This window comes from Dama dama, chromosome 16 (assembly GCF_033118175.1).
Source record: "Dama dama isolate Ldn47 chromosome 16, ASM3311817v1, whole genome shotgun sequence".
NCBI lineage: Eukaryota > Metazoa > Chordata > Mammalia > Artiodactyla > Cervidae > Dama > Dama dama.
The window spans coordinates 10,000,039-10,017,140 of NC_083696.1; the positions used below are offsets into that span (position 1 = coordinate 10,000,039).

General features: G+C 38.9%; 1 protein-coding gene across 2 annotated transcripts in view; it reads left to right on the forward strand.

Moving 5' to 3' along the window:
• FKBP15 (FKBP prolyl isomerase family member 15) overlaps positions 1-17,102 on the forward strand; it is a 56,872-nt gene that overhangs the window by 13,611 nt on the left and 26,159 nt on the right. For both annotated transcript variants that reach the window (XM_061163394.1, XM_061163395.1), the window contains exons 5-12: positions 3,054-3,128; positions 3,506-3,604; positions 5,419-5,568; positions 8,204-8,272; positions 10,466-10,612; positions 13,035-13,177; positions 13,737-13,794; positions 16,683-16,790. In XM_061163394.1, the coding sequence (XP_061019377.1) occupies positions 3,054-3,128; positions 3,506-3,604; positions 5,419-5,568; positions 8,204-8,272; positions 10,466-10,612; positions 13,035-13,177; positions 13,737-13,794; positions 16,683-16,790 (849 nt within the window). The remainder of the gene's footprint in view (positions 1-3,053; positions 3,129-3,505; positions 3,605-5,418; positions 5,569-8,203; positions 8,273-10,465; positions 10,613-13,034; positions 13,178-13,736; positions 13,795-16,682; positions 16,791-17,102) is intronic.

A 17,102-nucleotide genomic window follows, 5' to 3' on the forward strand; every position in this document is an offset into this window, starting at 1 on the left:
ATCTAGCTTCAAATTCTTCTCCAGAAGGTTTTGAACATTGTTAAAAAACACATAAGAAACAATAGAATTTCAGAGGTCCAGATAACATGCAGTCCACGTACCTCAGAAACTCTGAGACACTGAGAGAGAAGATGACCTGTTCAGGGGAGCTGAAGTAATGGACAACACTCATGTACATGAAAAACAAAAAGCTTAATTTTGGAAATTTGCAAAACACATGTAAAAACAGTGGGACTAGAATAACAAACACCCACATATCCATTACTGAGCTCTAACAGTTATTAATCTTTTTCATCTCAACTCCAACCTGTCTTCCTTATTCTCCTGCTCAGATTATTTTGGATAAATCTCCAGCATACAGTTTTAGCTGGAAATATTTTAGTACATATCTCTACAAGATAAATACTTTATTTTTTTTTTTTAAGATAAATACTTTAAAAAAACATAACCGTTATTGCACATAAACACAACCCACAATAATTCTTTGATCTCATGCACATTACCAGTTAGTATTCAGATTTCCCCAATTATCTGTTTTTTTTCCTTTTTGGCCGTTACTTTTAACCTAATAAGGTCCATGCATTGCAGTTTGTTACTGTGTTCCTTAAATCGCTCATTCTGCCATTGGGAGATATGTAATGTCTGATTGTCTCTCATTTTGTCATGTTAGCAGCCATTGTTTTTTTTTTTTTTTCTTTTCTTTCCTCTGGGAGGCATGTGGGATCTTAACCCCCGACCAGGGATCAAACCTGCACCCACTGCAGTGGGAGCATACAGTCTTAACCACTGGGCCACCAGAGAAGTCCCTGTTACCAGCCATTGTTGATTATTATCTAACTTAGTTAATTCATTAGAGATTGCCATTTGGATTTTAATAATCTGGTATCGGGACTTTGGGCTTCCCAAAGGAAAGCCCACTCGGTGAGACCAGTGATAGAGAGCCTTCCTGCCGACACAGGAAACTTAAGAGACGTGAGCTCCATCCCTGGCTCGGGAAGGTCCCGGGAGGAGGCAGCACCTCCGTGGCCGCTCACGGCAGGATCCTTGCCTGGAGAGTGCCATGGACAGAGGAGCCTGATGCGCCGCTCCGCCCATGGGGTCGCACAGAGCTGGGCCTGACTGAGGTGACAGCACAGGCACACTGGGACCTTACCACCTTCACTTCCGGATAGAATGTCTTACGTTGTGGCAGGCAGCCATGTAAAAAGACAAAGTGAAAAAATTGTATTTTAAAATTCATTAGGGAGCTATGGAAACGATGAGGACTAGATGAACTAAAATTTTGAGAGGAAAGAGCCAATGAGCTGAGTGTTTCCTTGCCTTGAGACCTTTGCTGATACTTAGGAGTAGACTAAACATCAAGTGTGTCCCAAGCAGAAACTGCTGGGGGAAAGAGACATTGGCAAAAGCTGTAGACACTCCAAACACAAGATTGGTTTTTCCCCAAGGGACATTTGATGAATTGGGGTGTGGTGTGGAAGTCCATGGACTATGCCAGAAAGGCAGAGGGAAAGATTGCCTTTGATTCATAGGAGATAAAATCCTACTTAGGGTTGGAAAGCAACAACCTTCCTCTCAATATATTTGCTAGATTTTGAACTTCATGGGGGAGAGGCTAAAGAATCTCAGCTCAGAATCTCTGATGGGCAGAAAACTTCAGGACCGAAGAGTCAGAGGCCCTCGAGGCTCTCAATCAAAAGCCTTCATAGACAGTGCTCAGTAGGGACAGCCCAGGCGTGAACCAGCTCTTCATATACCTGTGGTCCTTCCCTGAGCAGCTCGGTCTATAATTGGATTGGCATGAGGTGATCATGGTATAAGGGAAGTCTCTTCTAGTACATGACTGTATATGAGCTTCTGTAGTCAGCCCCTCCCTCCCTTCTAGGGTTGAATTTTAATTTCTGTGTGTGTTGTAAATGTATATGAGACATAAAATTTGCCATTTTAATCATTTTGAAATATACAATTCAGTTGTATAAATTACATTCACAGTATTGAGCAACCATCATCACTGTTTCCACTTTTTTCATCACCCCAAACAAAATCTGTAACCTTTAAGCAATAACTCCCCATCCCCTTTCCCTTATACCCTGGTAACCCCAATCTACTTTCTGTTGTTGTTCAGTCACTAAGTCCTATCTGACTCTGCTACCCCATGGACTGCAGCATGCTAGGCTTCCCTATCCCACACTATCATGAATTTGCCTACTCTAGGTATTTCATATAAGTGGAATCATAAAATATTTGTCTGGCTTATTTCACTTAGCAAAATGTTTTCAAGATTCATCCATGTTATAGTGTGTATCAGAAATTGGTTATTTTTATGGCTGAATAATATTTATTGTGTGTATATATATATACATATATATATATATATATATATATACAAAACACATTTTTAATGTTTATCCATTCATTATCTGCTGGACACTTAGGTGTTTCCACCTTTTGACTATTGTGAATAACAGTGCAGTGAACATTGATGTACAGGTGTATATTTGAGTCCCTCTTTTCAGTTCTTTTGCATGTATACTAGGAGGGAAATTGCTATGTCATATGGTAATTCCTTGGTTAGCTTTTCGAGGAACTGCCGAACTCTCTCTACAGCATGTACACCATTTTACATTCCCATAAGTGATATATGAGGGTTCCAGTTTCTCCACTACCCTGCCAACACTTCATTTTTTTTCCTTTTTCTACAATAGCCATTCTGATAGGTGTGAACTGGTACCTTATTGTGGTTTTAATTTGTATTTCCTTAATGCCTAATGATGTTGAACATCTTTTTTATGTACCTGTGGGCCATTTGCATATCTCTTTAGTCACCCCTCATTCAAATAAAAACACCAACAAAATAAAGACATTGCTAATTACAGTTAAAAGAGTAGGATCAAAATGAGAAGAGATTAAAGTAGATGGTGAGAAGATAAACTCTAAACTTTAATGGGTTACCGGAGGTTTGAGTTTTATACCTGCATGAAGCATGACCCCTGACATCTTTGTATTGTTCTTTAACTTCTCTTTTTTTTCTGTCCGTCTTTGCTTGAGTACAGTATAGGATTCTTCTTTATATCAGTCAGCAACAGCCAGTAACTGTTGCCAGGATTCATCTGAACTTTGAGCTGACGGTAAGGCTTTCCCTGTTGGAATCAGTAGCTCCTTTGGGACTGGCTTATAGGAGAGATGGTTCTGTGCATACCTGGTGGGAATTAGATCCACTACCTTCACTCTGGACTCTAAAGTGGGTATCTTTCTTTTTGGCTGTGCTTGTCAGGGAATTCCGCAGAGTGAGTATTAACAGAACCTTTCAGAAAGGTATCTTGACTGCCTTCTGGGAATGTGGACTAAGGGGTGATTGGTGGAGGATGGGAGGGAAGAAGAAAGTTCCCTGATAACTCTCCTTGGGTCCACCTGAGGGAAGGCCCTTCTACATGAGCTTAGGCAGTCACATTTATCTACTGTGCTGCTTGCTGTTGAGTTATCTCAACATTTCTCCTTTCTCCAGGTTCAGCCCAATAACTACAGCACCTTTTATGATGACCAGAGACAAAACTGGTCCATCATGTTTGAGTCGGAAAAGGCTGCCGTGGAGTTCAATAAACAGGTAAGATTATTTTATTCTTTCGGTGAAGAACCAAACACTAATCTGGATTTCCCTTGATTTTAAGAAAATATATGGAAAACTCATAACTTGCTATATTGTTAGTTACAAGCATAAAAAAAAAAACCCACTAAATTCATCCCTTGAACTTATTGTATTTTAGGGAAATAATAAGGATACTTATTGCTTGAAAGGAGAAAGAAAAGGCTAAATATAAACTTACATCTTTAAACACTTCTCATAAACTATCTTAAGGAATAAATACAACTATCTTTTTAAAGATATTTTAAAAGAATTTTTAAAAAGTTATTTCATTGTCATTATAGAAAATTTAGAAAAGCATTTGAAAGCATTCATAATCTTACTACCCAAAGTAATCACTGTTAACATGTGACATTTCTTTTTTTTCCTATGCATAAGGTGTATAACTAGTTATAGTTCTTTCAGCATGCACGTGTATTCAGTTGCTCAGTCATGTCCGACTCTTTGCGACCCTGTGAACTGTAGCCCATCGGGCTCCTCTGTCTATGGAATTTTCCAGGAAAGAATACTGGAGTGTGTTGCCACTTCCTACTCCAGGGAATCTTCCCAACCCAGGGACTGAACCCATGTCTTTTGCATTGGTCTCTGATTATTTCCTTAGGCTAGAAGAAGTGAAAGATGGAGTCAAAGAGTTCATATAGTTTTAGATCCTGTATAAATTGTGCTATTTTACATCCATATCAGTTCTCTCACTATACCTTTGCCAACATTTACTTATTTATTTTTGACGGTGCTGGATCTTCGTTACTGTGCTTGGACTTTCTCCAGTTGCAACTAGAAGGGGCTACTCTCTAGTGCAACAAGTCTCCCCCGTGGTGGAGCACAGGTTCTCGGGCATTCAGGCTCAGTAGTTGTGGTACACAGGCTCAGTTGCCCCCGGGCATGTGGGATTTTCCTAGACCAGGGATCAAGCCAGTGTCCCCTGCACTGCATGGCGGATTCTTAGCCACTGGACCACCATGGAAGCCTCTTTGCCAACATTTAGAATTACTATAGTTTTTTTTCTTCTTACTCTTATTTGCTTGATAAAAAATGACTTCTCATTGTTTTAGCTAGCATTTATTTGATTGCAATGATGAAACTTTTTTTAAAGAAAATGAGTAGCAAGTTTCTAAGGTATGTATGTTCAAACATTGACTATAGAAAAATTATTCATAAAGATATGTTTGACTTCTTTATCTAGGATCTGAGCCAGCATAATATGGGTACATCTGTAGGTGGTAGAGATGAATTCTGGGAATACATCATGGTTTTGTAAAGGGCCTTTATTTTATTTATTTAAATAGCGTTTTGACATTTTTTTAAGATGTTCCCCTATCTTTTCTAGGCTCCCAAACACTGAAGCAGTAAATTAATATAGTAATGATAGCAAATGTTTATTGTGTACTTACTGTGATTTGCCAGGCAGTGTGCCAAGTACTCTCCTTGTATTATTAGTTCAGTCTTCATAGCTAACACTAGGAAATATGCAAAGCCTTTATCTCCATCTTACAAAAAAATCTCTTATGAAATAAGGTTCATAGGAGTTGTGTTATTTGGCTGAGGTCACAAGTTAATAAGTGGCAGTGCCCAGATCTGTACTCAGTCAGACTCCAAAGCCATACTCTTAAGCACGTTGATTGCTGGCAAGATTACTGACTTTGGGACAGTTTGCTTCTAAACATGTAATTTGTTTTGTAAGTGGGAGCCACTGTTTGGAAAAGAGCAATTAGTAATAACTGAGTGAGTCCTTAACTGAGCTTAAAGTAGGTTCATGCTTCGATTTCACCTCGCAGGTTTGCATTGCCAAGTGCAACAGCGCCTCTTCCCTGGATTCCGTGCTGTCACAGGACCTTATTGTAGTGGAAGGCCCTGCGGTAGAAGTTGGAGATTCTTTAGAAGTGGCCTATACCAGCTGGCTCTTTCAGAATCACGTTCTGGGCCAGGTAAGAAAAAAGTACCCTACAAGTTCTCTTGTAATTTAAATAGCTTGAGAGCTATTCAAATGTACAGTATATTACTGTGAATTGCTGCTGTTAGCAAATAGAAATCTTGTAGGAGCCTTGGGTTAATCTCTACAGCTGCTTTTGAGGCATAGCCATGAAATGCTAGTGTATAAAATCTGCTCGGTGCCACTGTCTCTCTTACTTAGAGCAAGTGGAAACCAGTTTGCACCAGTATTATTTTTGGTAATTGTTCATGTGTATGTCTTGTCCTCCTATACCAGTTTTAAATTTGAATAGATTCTTATGGGATTAGGCCTTAAACTTTTTAGACTTTCTTCACAGTTGTTTCTGTTTTTCTTATACTAGATAGTGTGAATAGATTGGGCTTATTGTGTTTTTATATTTTTAAGCCCTCAAAAGTAGTATGGTTTGATAAAACAATCTATAGATTCAATGCAATCCCTATCAAGCTACCAACGGTATTTTTCACAGAACTAGAACAAATAATTTCACAATTTGTATGGAAATACAAAAAACCTCAAATAGCCAAAGTAATCTTGAGAAAGAAGAATGGAACTGGAGGAATCAACCTGCCTGACTTCAGACTCTACTACAAAGCCACAGTCATCAAGACAGTATGGTACTGGAACAAAGACAGAAATATAGATCAATGGAACAGAATAGAAAGCCCAGAGATAAATCCACGAACCTATGGACACCTTATCTTTGACAAAGGAGGCAAGGATATACAATGGAAAAAAGACAACCTCTTTAACAAGTGGTGCTGGGAAAACTGGTCAACCACTTGTAAAAGAATGAAACTAGAACACTTTCTAACACCATACACAAAAATAAACTCAAAATGGATTAAAGATCTAAATGTAAGACCAGAAATGATAAAACTCCTAGAGGAGAACGTAGGCAAAACACTCTCTGACATAAATCACAGCAGGATCCTCTATGACCCACCTCCCAGAATATTGGGGAAAAAAAGCAAAAATAAACAAATGGATCTAACGAAACTTAAAAGCTTTTGCACAACAAAGGAAACTATAAGTAAGGTGAAAAGACAGCCCTCAGATTGGGAGAAAATAATAGCAAATGAAGCAACAGACAAAGGATTAATCTCAAAAATATACAAGCAACTCCTGAAGCTCAATTCCAGAAAAATAAATGACCCAATCAAAAAATGGGCCAAAGATCTAAACAGACATTTCTCCAAAGAAGACATACAGATGGCTAACAAACACATGAAAAGATGCTCAACATAACTCATTATCAGAGAAATGCAAATCAAAACCGCAATGAGGTACCATTACACGCCAGTCAGGATGGCTGCTATCCAAAAGTCTACAAGCAGTAAATGCTGGAGAGGGTGTGGAGAAAAGGGAACCCTCTTACACTGCTGGTGGGAATGCAAACTAGTACAGCCACTATGGAGAACAGTGTGGAGATTTCTTAAAAAACTGGAAATAGAACTGCCATATGACCCAGCAATACCACTTCTGGGCATACACGCTGAGGAAACCAGATCTGAAAGAGACGTGCACCCCAATGTTCATCGCAGCACTGTTTATAATAGCCAGGACATGGAAGCAACCTAGATGCCCATCAGCAGATGAATGGATAAGGAAGCTGTGGGACATATACACCATGGAATATTACTCAGCCATTAAAAAGAATTCACTTGAATCAGTTCTAATGAGATGGATGAAACTGGAGCCCATTATACAGAGTGAAGTAAGCCAGAAAGATCAAGACCAATACAACATACTAACACATATGTATGGAATTTAGAAAGATGGTAATGATAACCCTATATGCAAAACAGAAAAAGAGACACAGATGTACAGAACAGACTTTTGGACTCTGTGGGAGAAGGCGAGGGTGGGATGTTTCGAGAGAACAGCATGTATATTATCTATAGTGAAACAGATCACCAGCCCAGGTTGGATGCATGAGACAAGTGCTCAGGCCTGGTGCACTGGGAAGACCCAGAGGAATCGGGTGGAGAGGAAGGTGGGAGGGGGGATCGGGATGGGGAATACATGTAACTCCATGGCTGATTCATGTCAATGTATGACAAAACCCATTGCAATGTTGTGAAATAATTAGCCTCCAACTAATAAAAATAAATGAAAAAATAAAAAAAAAGAAAAATAGTATGGTTTGATAAAAAGAACTTTAGATTATGAATCCAAAAATGTGGATTCAAGTCCCAATTTTATCCTAACTTGACTTTGTCAAGGCATTTAAGCTCTTAATTTTTTTTTCCCGGTATGAATTGAGCTTGGTTAGTAGGGCTCTATGTACTTTCTTGGTCAGATGGTTGTTTGCATCAAATGAGAGAATTTATTTGAACAATTTATTTGAAAATTGTTTATAGATTAAAATAATTTTAAATACGTGGTGGTAGAAGTTTTTTTTTTTCCAAACCTGAAAAATCCTTGCCTCGGAGATACTCAGTGTGATAACACCTTTAGCCATGATGTGGTCCCTGTTTTTCAGGTCAGTATTTTTCCAGTATATTTGACATTACCTATTTCAGAAGTACTGTGTTGTTCTGTGTTAAGTTGAACATCATAATGATTATTATTTGTGAAGTTGGCTGACATTTATTTTGATCAACTTTCAGGTTTTTGATTCCACTGCTAACAAAGATAAGCTTCTTCGCCTGAAATTAGGGTCAGGAAAAGTCATCAAGGTAAAGGCTTAACTGTGTTCTTGTAAGAGTTTATCAGTTGCAGTGTGCTTAATTTAGACTGAATTTTATGAAATTTCTAAGCTGGGTTTATTTTCTAAGAATCTGGAAAGGCTTGGTTATAAAATACAGAAAAATGTGCTACGTTGTCTGGATTTGAGAGACTTTTCCCTGTGAGACAATTTATTGAAGAAGGGTACATTTCTTTTTTGTGGTCCCTGCCTTTTGTTTCCATTCTGTGGTTCTGAGGGCACTATTAAATTCTTCCTATTGCCTCCTTGGGAAAGAGATTAGATTGTTTCTTCCAGAAGTGTACCATTAATGAGTGATTCTAATCTGTCTGGGATGCTTCAAATCATGCTAGGAAGCAACTGCAACATAGCAGGAGGGACATTGGGATTGGAGTCCAAGGACCTGGGTTCACATTGTGAATTTCTTTTTTAGCAACTATGGATGTATTTTATAAAGTAAAGATTAATTTACAAAACAGAAACAGACTCACAGACTTAGAGAACAGATTTATTAAACAGATTTATAGTTGCCAGGGGGGACGAATGGGAGGGAAAGAGGGAATTTGGGATCCACATGTACACTCTACTGTTGAAAATGGATAACCAGCAAAGTCCTGTCTAGCACAGGGAACTGTTGCCAGGATCTTGGCTGGCTGTGCACTAGTGCCAAACAGAAACATGAAGACAGAGTTATGGAGAAGAAAAAAAGAATGACTTTGTTACTTTGCCAGGCAAAGGGGGTACACAGTAGGCTTGCCCCTCAAGAACCTGTGCCCCCCTCCCTGGTGAGTAGGGAGAGGTTATATAGTCCTGGGGTATAGGATAAGGATCAAGGCAGTAACAATCTTCATTCCCTCAACAATCTTCATTCCTTTTTCTGCACTGTTTCAAAAGGGTGGGGTTGCTGACAAGATTAGGGCATGTGCAGGGTCTTAGGTCTCATCTCCCAATCTTGATGAGCCTCTCTGGTCCCTTTAACTTTGCCTCAGGTGGTTTCCTTGCTGCTTCTCTTGTTTCAGCCAGTTCAGTTGCTCAGTCAAGTCCAGAGTCAGAGAAGGTCATGTGGGCTGGAGTCTTGCCTAGGAGGAATGGGAGACAAAAAGACTTCCGTTCCCAGGAGCCCCACAGAGCCCTGCTTGGCATGGGAACTCTGCTCAATGTTAAGTGGCAGCCTGGATGGGAGGGGAGTTTGAGGGAGAGTGGATACATGTATATGTGTGGCTGAGGCCCTTTGCTGTCCACCCAAAACTATCACAACATTGTTTTTTGTTTCTTTTTCTTTTTTAAAAAAATTAATGTGGCTGCACCAGATCTTAATTGCAACATGCAGGAACTAGTTCCCTGATGAGGGATTGAATCTGGGCCCCCTGTGTTGGGAACATGGAGTCTTAGCCACTGGATCACCAGGGAAGTCCCTCACAACATTGTTAATCAGCTATAATCCAGTATAAAATGAGAAGTTCTTTTTGTTTTTCTTTTTTTTAGAAGTTTTTTTTTTTAAAAAGAATATTTTACACATGTGAGGTATCATTGTGTCAGGACATATTGATGCATTGTTAAGTACTCATTCATCCGTGTGGCAGAATGTTTTTCTCCATAGCTTTGTTGATGACTCCTTTTCCCAGAATCCTTCGGAAACTTTTTCCTGGAGATCATAGTAGTTGGGGCATGACACTTAAAGCTAGTCTGATCTAGTGTTGAATCTTGGCTTAACAATTTACTAACTGATCTTGGGCTAGTTACCTTACCTCCTTAAGTGTTGAATCTTGGCTTAACAATTTACTAACTGATCTTGGGCTAGTTACCTTACCTCCTTAAGCCTCAATTTTCTCTTCTGTAAAATGGGGCTATTGCTACTAACCTTATGAAGTTATTTTAGGAATTAAACAACATAGTGGAAGTAAAGCACTTACCAAAGTACTTAGAAAAAACTGTGTTTAATAAATGATAGCTTTTATTTCCCTTTTAATGCCGTTCTGTTCCTCCCAATTTCTCTCATCATCTAAGATATTTCATTTAGCCCTGGATGTGCTGGCTTTGACAAGTCGGCTGAGAAGAAGTATTCTAGATGTTCTTAAAACTGGTGTGTGGGAGCGGGGAGCATAAACTAATGATCCTCTACTGTGTTTTGTCTTATGAGAAGGTTTGTATCTGATGAACGTTTCCTCTTCTCTGATTCCTAAAGAGCTGGGAGGATGGAATGGTGGGCATGAGGAAAGGAGGGAAGCGGTTGCTTATCATCCCCCCAGCCTGCGCTGCTGGCTCTGAAGGGGTAATAGGATGGACTCCCTCAACAGACTCAATCCTGGTGTTCGAGGTGGAGATTAGGCGGGTGAGTGAAATTGTGCTGTGTTGTGTTTGATGAGTCCTCTTTGCTAATTAAGTAAAATGAATAAGTAAATGTGTTGGAAAAGATTCTAAAGATCTCTCTCTTTTCTTTTAAGTAGAAGTGGTATGGTTGGAAAGAACAGACGCTTTGGAATCTAACGGCCAAAGTTTATGTCCTTCTTGGCTCTGTATTTAGTCACTTGTCTATCTTTTTATTTTTTCCGTAAAATTCCTACCCAGTGTTCCTACCTTTTGATTTAGTAATTCCATGGCTACAAATTTATCGTTATCAATCTGTTTACATAAGTGTGCATGTATACCTGTATGTAGATAGATAGCTAGAGATAGATACATAGTTTTTTGCCACATTGTTTGTGATAGTGGAGAACTGGAAACAGCTTAAGTGTCAGGGAGTGGACATCTGTGTATTTCTTAAAGAATATTGAAAATCTGTTTTTAAGTGAAAGAAACAAGTTGCGGAACAGTATGGGTAGTATGATCTTGTGTGTGTATGTATATATATACAAATAAATATACATATATGCCCATATATTCATATGAAATTTCTGGAACCATTTAAAGAAATGTAGTGATTTTTCTCTGGAGAATGGGAGTGGAGTTCAGAAACTTTTACTTTTTTACATTCTACCCCTTTGTACTATTTAAAGGTTTTATTACAGATAATTTCTATGTTAGTTGCTCAGTCGTGTCCCAACTCTTTGCGACCCCACGAACTGTAGCTTGCCAGGCTCCTCTTGGTTGGAATTCTCCAAGCAAGAATACTGGAGTGGGTAACCAATTCCCTTCTCCAGGGGATCTTCCCAACCCAGGGAGCAAACCCAGGTCTCTTGCATTGTAGGCAAATTCTTTACTGTCTGGGATACCAGGGAAGTCCAAATAAAGTTTATAACAACTGTGGTTAGTTAGTGTTCCCCATCCAATCCTTTGCCCTCTCACCCCAAAAAATACTCTGTTTGCTTTACACTGTGATCACTAGGTTTAAATGTGATAGTGTTTGAGACTGTAAACTGTAAAATGCAGACAGATATCACGGCCATCTTCACTGTGGCTCTTCTGCCTGCTGCGACGAAGGATGTGCTTTGTTTTTCAGTGACTCTTTCCACCCCCGTCTCTGGTGGGCATGTCAGCCCTCTGACTGACATGCTTCCAGCTGCCTTTCTCACAGCTTTTATATTGATTTCCTTTGAGGAAATCATGGCTGTGATAGATAACAAATCAATTTGAATCCATTAAGACTTTTTGTAAACATAAGAAAGAAACACCCTATTTTATCAACAATCAAAAAATTACAAATTGTTTACTGAACTGACAAGGCTGGGGGAGTTCCCTGGTGGCCTAGTGGTTAGGACTCTGGGCTTTCACTACTGTGGCCTGGGTTCAGCCTCTGATTGGAGAACTGAGACCCTGCAAGCCGTGAGACATGGCGGGGAAAAAAAAAAACTGACAAGGGTGATACAGAATGGTGACACCCAGGGTCACAAGAGTTTTGAGAAGGATTTATACACTACTTTTGGAGTATAAAGGCTTCCCAGGTGGTGCGGTAGTGAAGAATCTGCCTGCCAATGTAGGTGGGGCAGGAGACTTGGGTTTGATCCCTGGGGGTTGGGAAGATCCCCTGGAGTAGGAAATGGCAACCCGCTCCAATATTCTTGCCTGGAAAATTTCATGGATAGAGGAGTCTGGCGGGCCACAGTCCAAAGAGTCAGACATGACTGAGCGACTGAGCATACATATGGAGTATAAAGTAGTTCACCCTTTATGGTGTGAAATTTAATGGTATATATCAAAAATTTTACAATAAGTATAACTTTTATCCAGCAATTTAACTTCTGGGAATTTGTATTTTGGAAAAGATTATGTGCAAAGATACAGAGATAAAAGTATTCATAGAAGTATTATTTGTATGGAGGAAATTAGAAATAAATTGAATGTCTAACAAGTAGGAAATGATGGAATATATTTTGTGATAACATAGATATTTATGACTTCTGTCCCCAAAGTCCTTTGGAGACTTTTTCCTGTAGTTGATAGCAGTTAAGGGTATGACCTTTGAAGTTAAAAATTAAAAAGGATGTTATTGATTAATAATTTAGTTAACATGGAAATATTAATATGTTAATCAGTGAGTGAGTAAAGCAGTATGGCCCCATTTTTGTAAAACACACACACGTAATATAAATGTGAAATATTACATCCAAAATCCTAACAGTATTGCTACTTAACAGTTGAATTGCCAGTAATTATCTTTTTTTTTTTTCTTTTGGCTTGTCTCCATTGTCTCTTTTGCTACCATGAATAGTTATTGACTTTGTATGATGAAGAATAAGATGGAAGGAGAAGGTGGGGGAAGAGGGCCGTTTTTGTGGTCTGTTAGCCTATTCAGCCTGTGGCTGCTGCTTCCCTAGGTGAAATTCACTCGAGATTCTGGCTCTGACGGGCACAGCGTTAGTTCCCGGGATTCTGCAGCCCCTTCTCCCGTCCCTGCTGCTGACAGCATCTCTGCTGACCCTGTTGTGTCACCATCCACGTCGGTGCCTTTCAAATCCGGGTAAGACACTGCAGTTGTATCAGACTTTTTCATTGTCCATAAACATGATTCTTAGGGTAGTTCAGAAATAGGGATATATTAGTTTGGCCAAAAAGTTTGTTCAAGGTTGTCCATAGCATCGTACAGAAGAACCTGAATGAACTTTTGGGCCAACACACTAGTTGAAAACTGAAATAATCTTAAATAGTTGGGGGGAATCAATGGGATAAGGGAAATGGGAAACATAATTGCATCAAATTTTCTAACAAAGGGTTAATATTCATAGTCTATAAAGGCACTAACTCAGATATAAAAGAATACCCACCAGACTTTGGAGAAAAATTGGGCAAAAGCCATAAACATTTATCTTTAAGGATAAAATGTAAATTTTTCCATTTGAATGGAAAATTGTTTATCTTCAGTAGCTTTCAGAAATTATGCAAACTAAAGAACAGTTAAAATTCTATTTTACAGCTGTTAAATTATCAAATGTCTTAAAAAACAATGTTTATCCAGTATAATCTGGACTCATGATTATAGATTTTGTTTTTATCTCAGGATATGTCTTATTTGCTTTCAGGGAGTCAGCTCTTCGTTCCAAATCTAACTCCCTTAGTGAACAGCTTACAGTAAATGCAGTGAGTATATATGTTTTATCTCCTTAACCCCAGTTTGCTAGGAAGGTTTCATGTGCCTCGGGTATGGTAGGTTAGAGAAAAAAAAATAATGAGAAATGTTGATTTAGGGTAGAAATAAGTGATTACTTGATTCACTGTCCTTTACTTGAGAGTCAGTTTAAATTAGCCTGGGATTCTGCATAAACCTGGATTCAAATCTTTATTCTTACAAACATGGGACCTTGAGAAAATTATCTAACTTCCCTGATCTTTAGCTTCTTAATTATTAAAATGGAAATAATTCTCACAACCCCTCTAAGAGTTTCTGTGATATGTTTATAAAGCCCTAAGCACAGAGCCTACATAAAACATGTCTTCAGTAATCTCTCAATATTTTTATGAGGTTTAATTGTGTGCGTACATGTGCATGTGTGTGTGTGTGTGTGTGTGTGTGTGTGTGTGCCCGCGCGCATGCATGCACTCATTTATGTTTTACTCTTTGTGACCCTTTGGACCATAGCCCACCAGGCTCCTTTGTCCATGAGATTTTTCAGGCAAGAATAATGGATCAGGTTGCCATTTCCTTCTCCAGGGGATCTTCCCAACGCAGGGATTGAACCTGCATCTCCTGCATTGCAGCTGGCTTCTTCATCTGCTGAGCCAGTGGGGAAGCCCATGAGGTTTAAATTAAATAATGCCTATGGAGTTTCTAGTATTGTGTCTGGAGTATTGTAAGAACTCAATTAACGTTGCTTTTTGTTATCGTAATTACTGCTAACACTCCATGTCTGTATACTTTCATTTTCTCGGAGGAATTCTACACTGATTCACCAGCTAGTTGGCTCTGAGCCGGTTGCTGGGCCTCTGTGTTTTCTCAAACTGTGAGATAAGGAGACTAGCATACTGTTGTAGCAAACTTTGGATCTGAAGACCTTTGGGAGGCTGTACACTGTGTGAGAGGCTGCCCTGCCTGCTCCCTGAAGGCATCTGAGTTTGCTGCGTGTGGATGGGATGATAGCTGAAGTGCTTGAAGTTCTAAAGCTTTGTAGCTTTCACCTGCCACATTAGGATAACTCTGTGGACTGAAATTTATGGTTAATTTCCCTCCAACTCTAGTTTACTTGTTTATATCCAACCCAAAGTAGAAATTAGTTAAGCAAATAATTGATCTGATATGTATAAAAAGTGATCTAATCCCAGAAGGTTAAGCCAAGGAATCAAGAAAATGGGAAAACAGTGTAAAATCTCAGATCTTTTGAATGCTGACAAAATTGTTCAGTATTCTTTTGTACTCTCTAGACACAGCTACTTTTATCAAATATTTCTAAACTTCAGTAACTTTTGGTAAGTTAGTGGTCTACAATGTTTTTTTTTTTTTTCTTTCTTTCTTTGCAATTTTGTTTTTTGAGTTGAGACAAAGTTCATATAACATAAAACTTTAACCATCTTTTTACATTGAAGTTTTTATTTAAAAAATTTTTTATAGGGACAATTTTTAAAGTCTTTAATGACTATGTTACAATATTTCTGTTTTTTCACCTGTGAGGCATGTGGGGTCTTAGCTCCTCTACCAGGGATCAAACTTATACTCCCTTCTTTGGAAGACAAAGTCCCAACCTACTGGACTGCCAGGGAATTTCCCAAGTTTTTATCTTTTGCTTTGAATATATAATTGCATTCATAGGGCACAGTTAGCAAAACAATATAACAGGGTATACGTTGAGAAGATTTCATTCCTACCCCTCCCCTCATGCACCCTTGTTTTATCTCACTCCCCTCCCCACCCCCGCACCTTGGGTAAGTGCTTTTATTAGTTTCCTATGTTTTCCTTCCGTGTTTCTTTATGCACATACAAGCAAGTAGGAATGTATATTTTATTCCCCCCTTTCACAAAAAATAGCATATTATGTGTATTATCTATCTTGCTTTTTATACTAACAGTGTCTTTCCATGTTAGTGTATGGAAAACTTCCTCATTCTTTTCTTTAGATCCCAATGTTCCATTGTGTGGATGTTGGTTTCTATAATTAGTCCTCTTTTGAGGGATCTAATATTTTTTACTGATGTGCCTCCACTGTTAAAAAGAGATGAGCACACACTCTCAGTGTATGTTTGTTTACAAATTATATGAAGTATATATAGTCCATCCCTGTAAGCAAGTTTAATGTCTTATGCATACAGTAGCTTGAGCAAGCTCTGGGAGGTGGCGAAGGACAGGGAAGCCTGACGTGCTGCAGTCCATGGGGTCACAAAGAGTTGGACACGACTGAATGACTAAACAATAATACTGTAGCTTATAAATAACTTAAAAATAGAGGCTATGGTCATTTCATTTTACACTCACTAGATTATCTTGCGTACTCTTAGGGGTATACACTCTGCTCTGACAACTGCACTTTGAACCGGTTAATGAATACAGAGGCATTCAGCTCAGGGGCTAGTATGTCATCAGTGCCAAGTCAGTGTTAAATGAACCTGACTTTAGAACACAGAGTTCCTGTTTACCTTTCTCCCTGAATCTCTTCTGAATGTTTACCTGCTGAGTTGCTCTTGAGAAGGTATTATTATCTAAAATGCCTCCCTCCCTTAATCTGTACTTGAGTTTTTCATCTATAAAGTGGGAATACTTATGCCTGGTAAGGAGACTTGATTGAAATGAAGGAATACAGATGGAACCACTTTGTCCATTCTAACATGTAGGGAATTATTTTTTCTACTATCATTAATTGTGACCCATGTATGCTTCTAGGAAAGAAATCTTGAATTCTTATTTTATAGAAAAAGTACTTTCAAATAGATGTGCCAGGGGGACTTACTGAAAGATTTGACCTAAGAGTCAAAGACGTAGAGTTGACTGAAGGTAATGAACTTTGATTACAGTGATTTTTGTGACTTTCCTTTTTTTTTAGAATCCTGATACAGTCAAGGCCAAGTTGATCTCTCGGATGGCTAAAATGGGCCAGCCTATGCTGCCCATTCTTCCACCACAGCTGGATTCTAATGATTCAGAAATTGAAGTATGTCCCACTGGCTGTCTTAGAATGAATAGTGCAGATGTTGCTGTCTTCTGTTCTTTTTTTTTTTAAAGTATTTATTTATTTGGCTGCCCTGGGTCTGCAGCATGTGGGATGTACCCTGACCAGGGATTGAACCCTGGCCCCTTGCACTGGGAGTGCAGAGTCTTAGCCACTGGACTACCAAGGAAGTCCCTCTTTGTTCTTTTAACTGAAATTATTGCTTTTCCTGCCTCTAACCAGAATCATTATTTAGAGAGCTTATAGTCAAAATGATACAGGTTGATATTAGTATATGTGTTTCTCCTATAATTA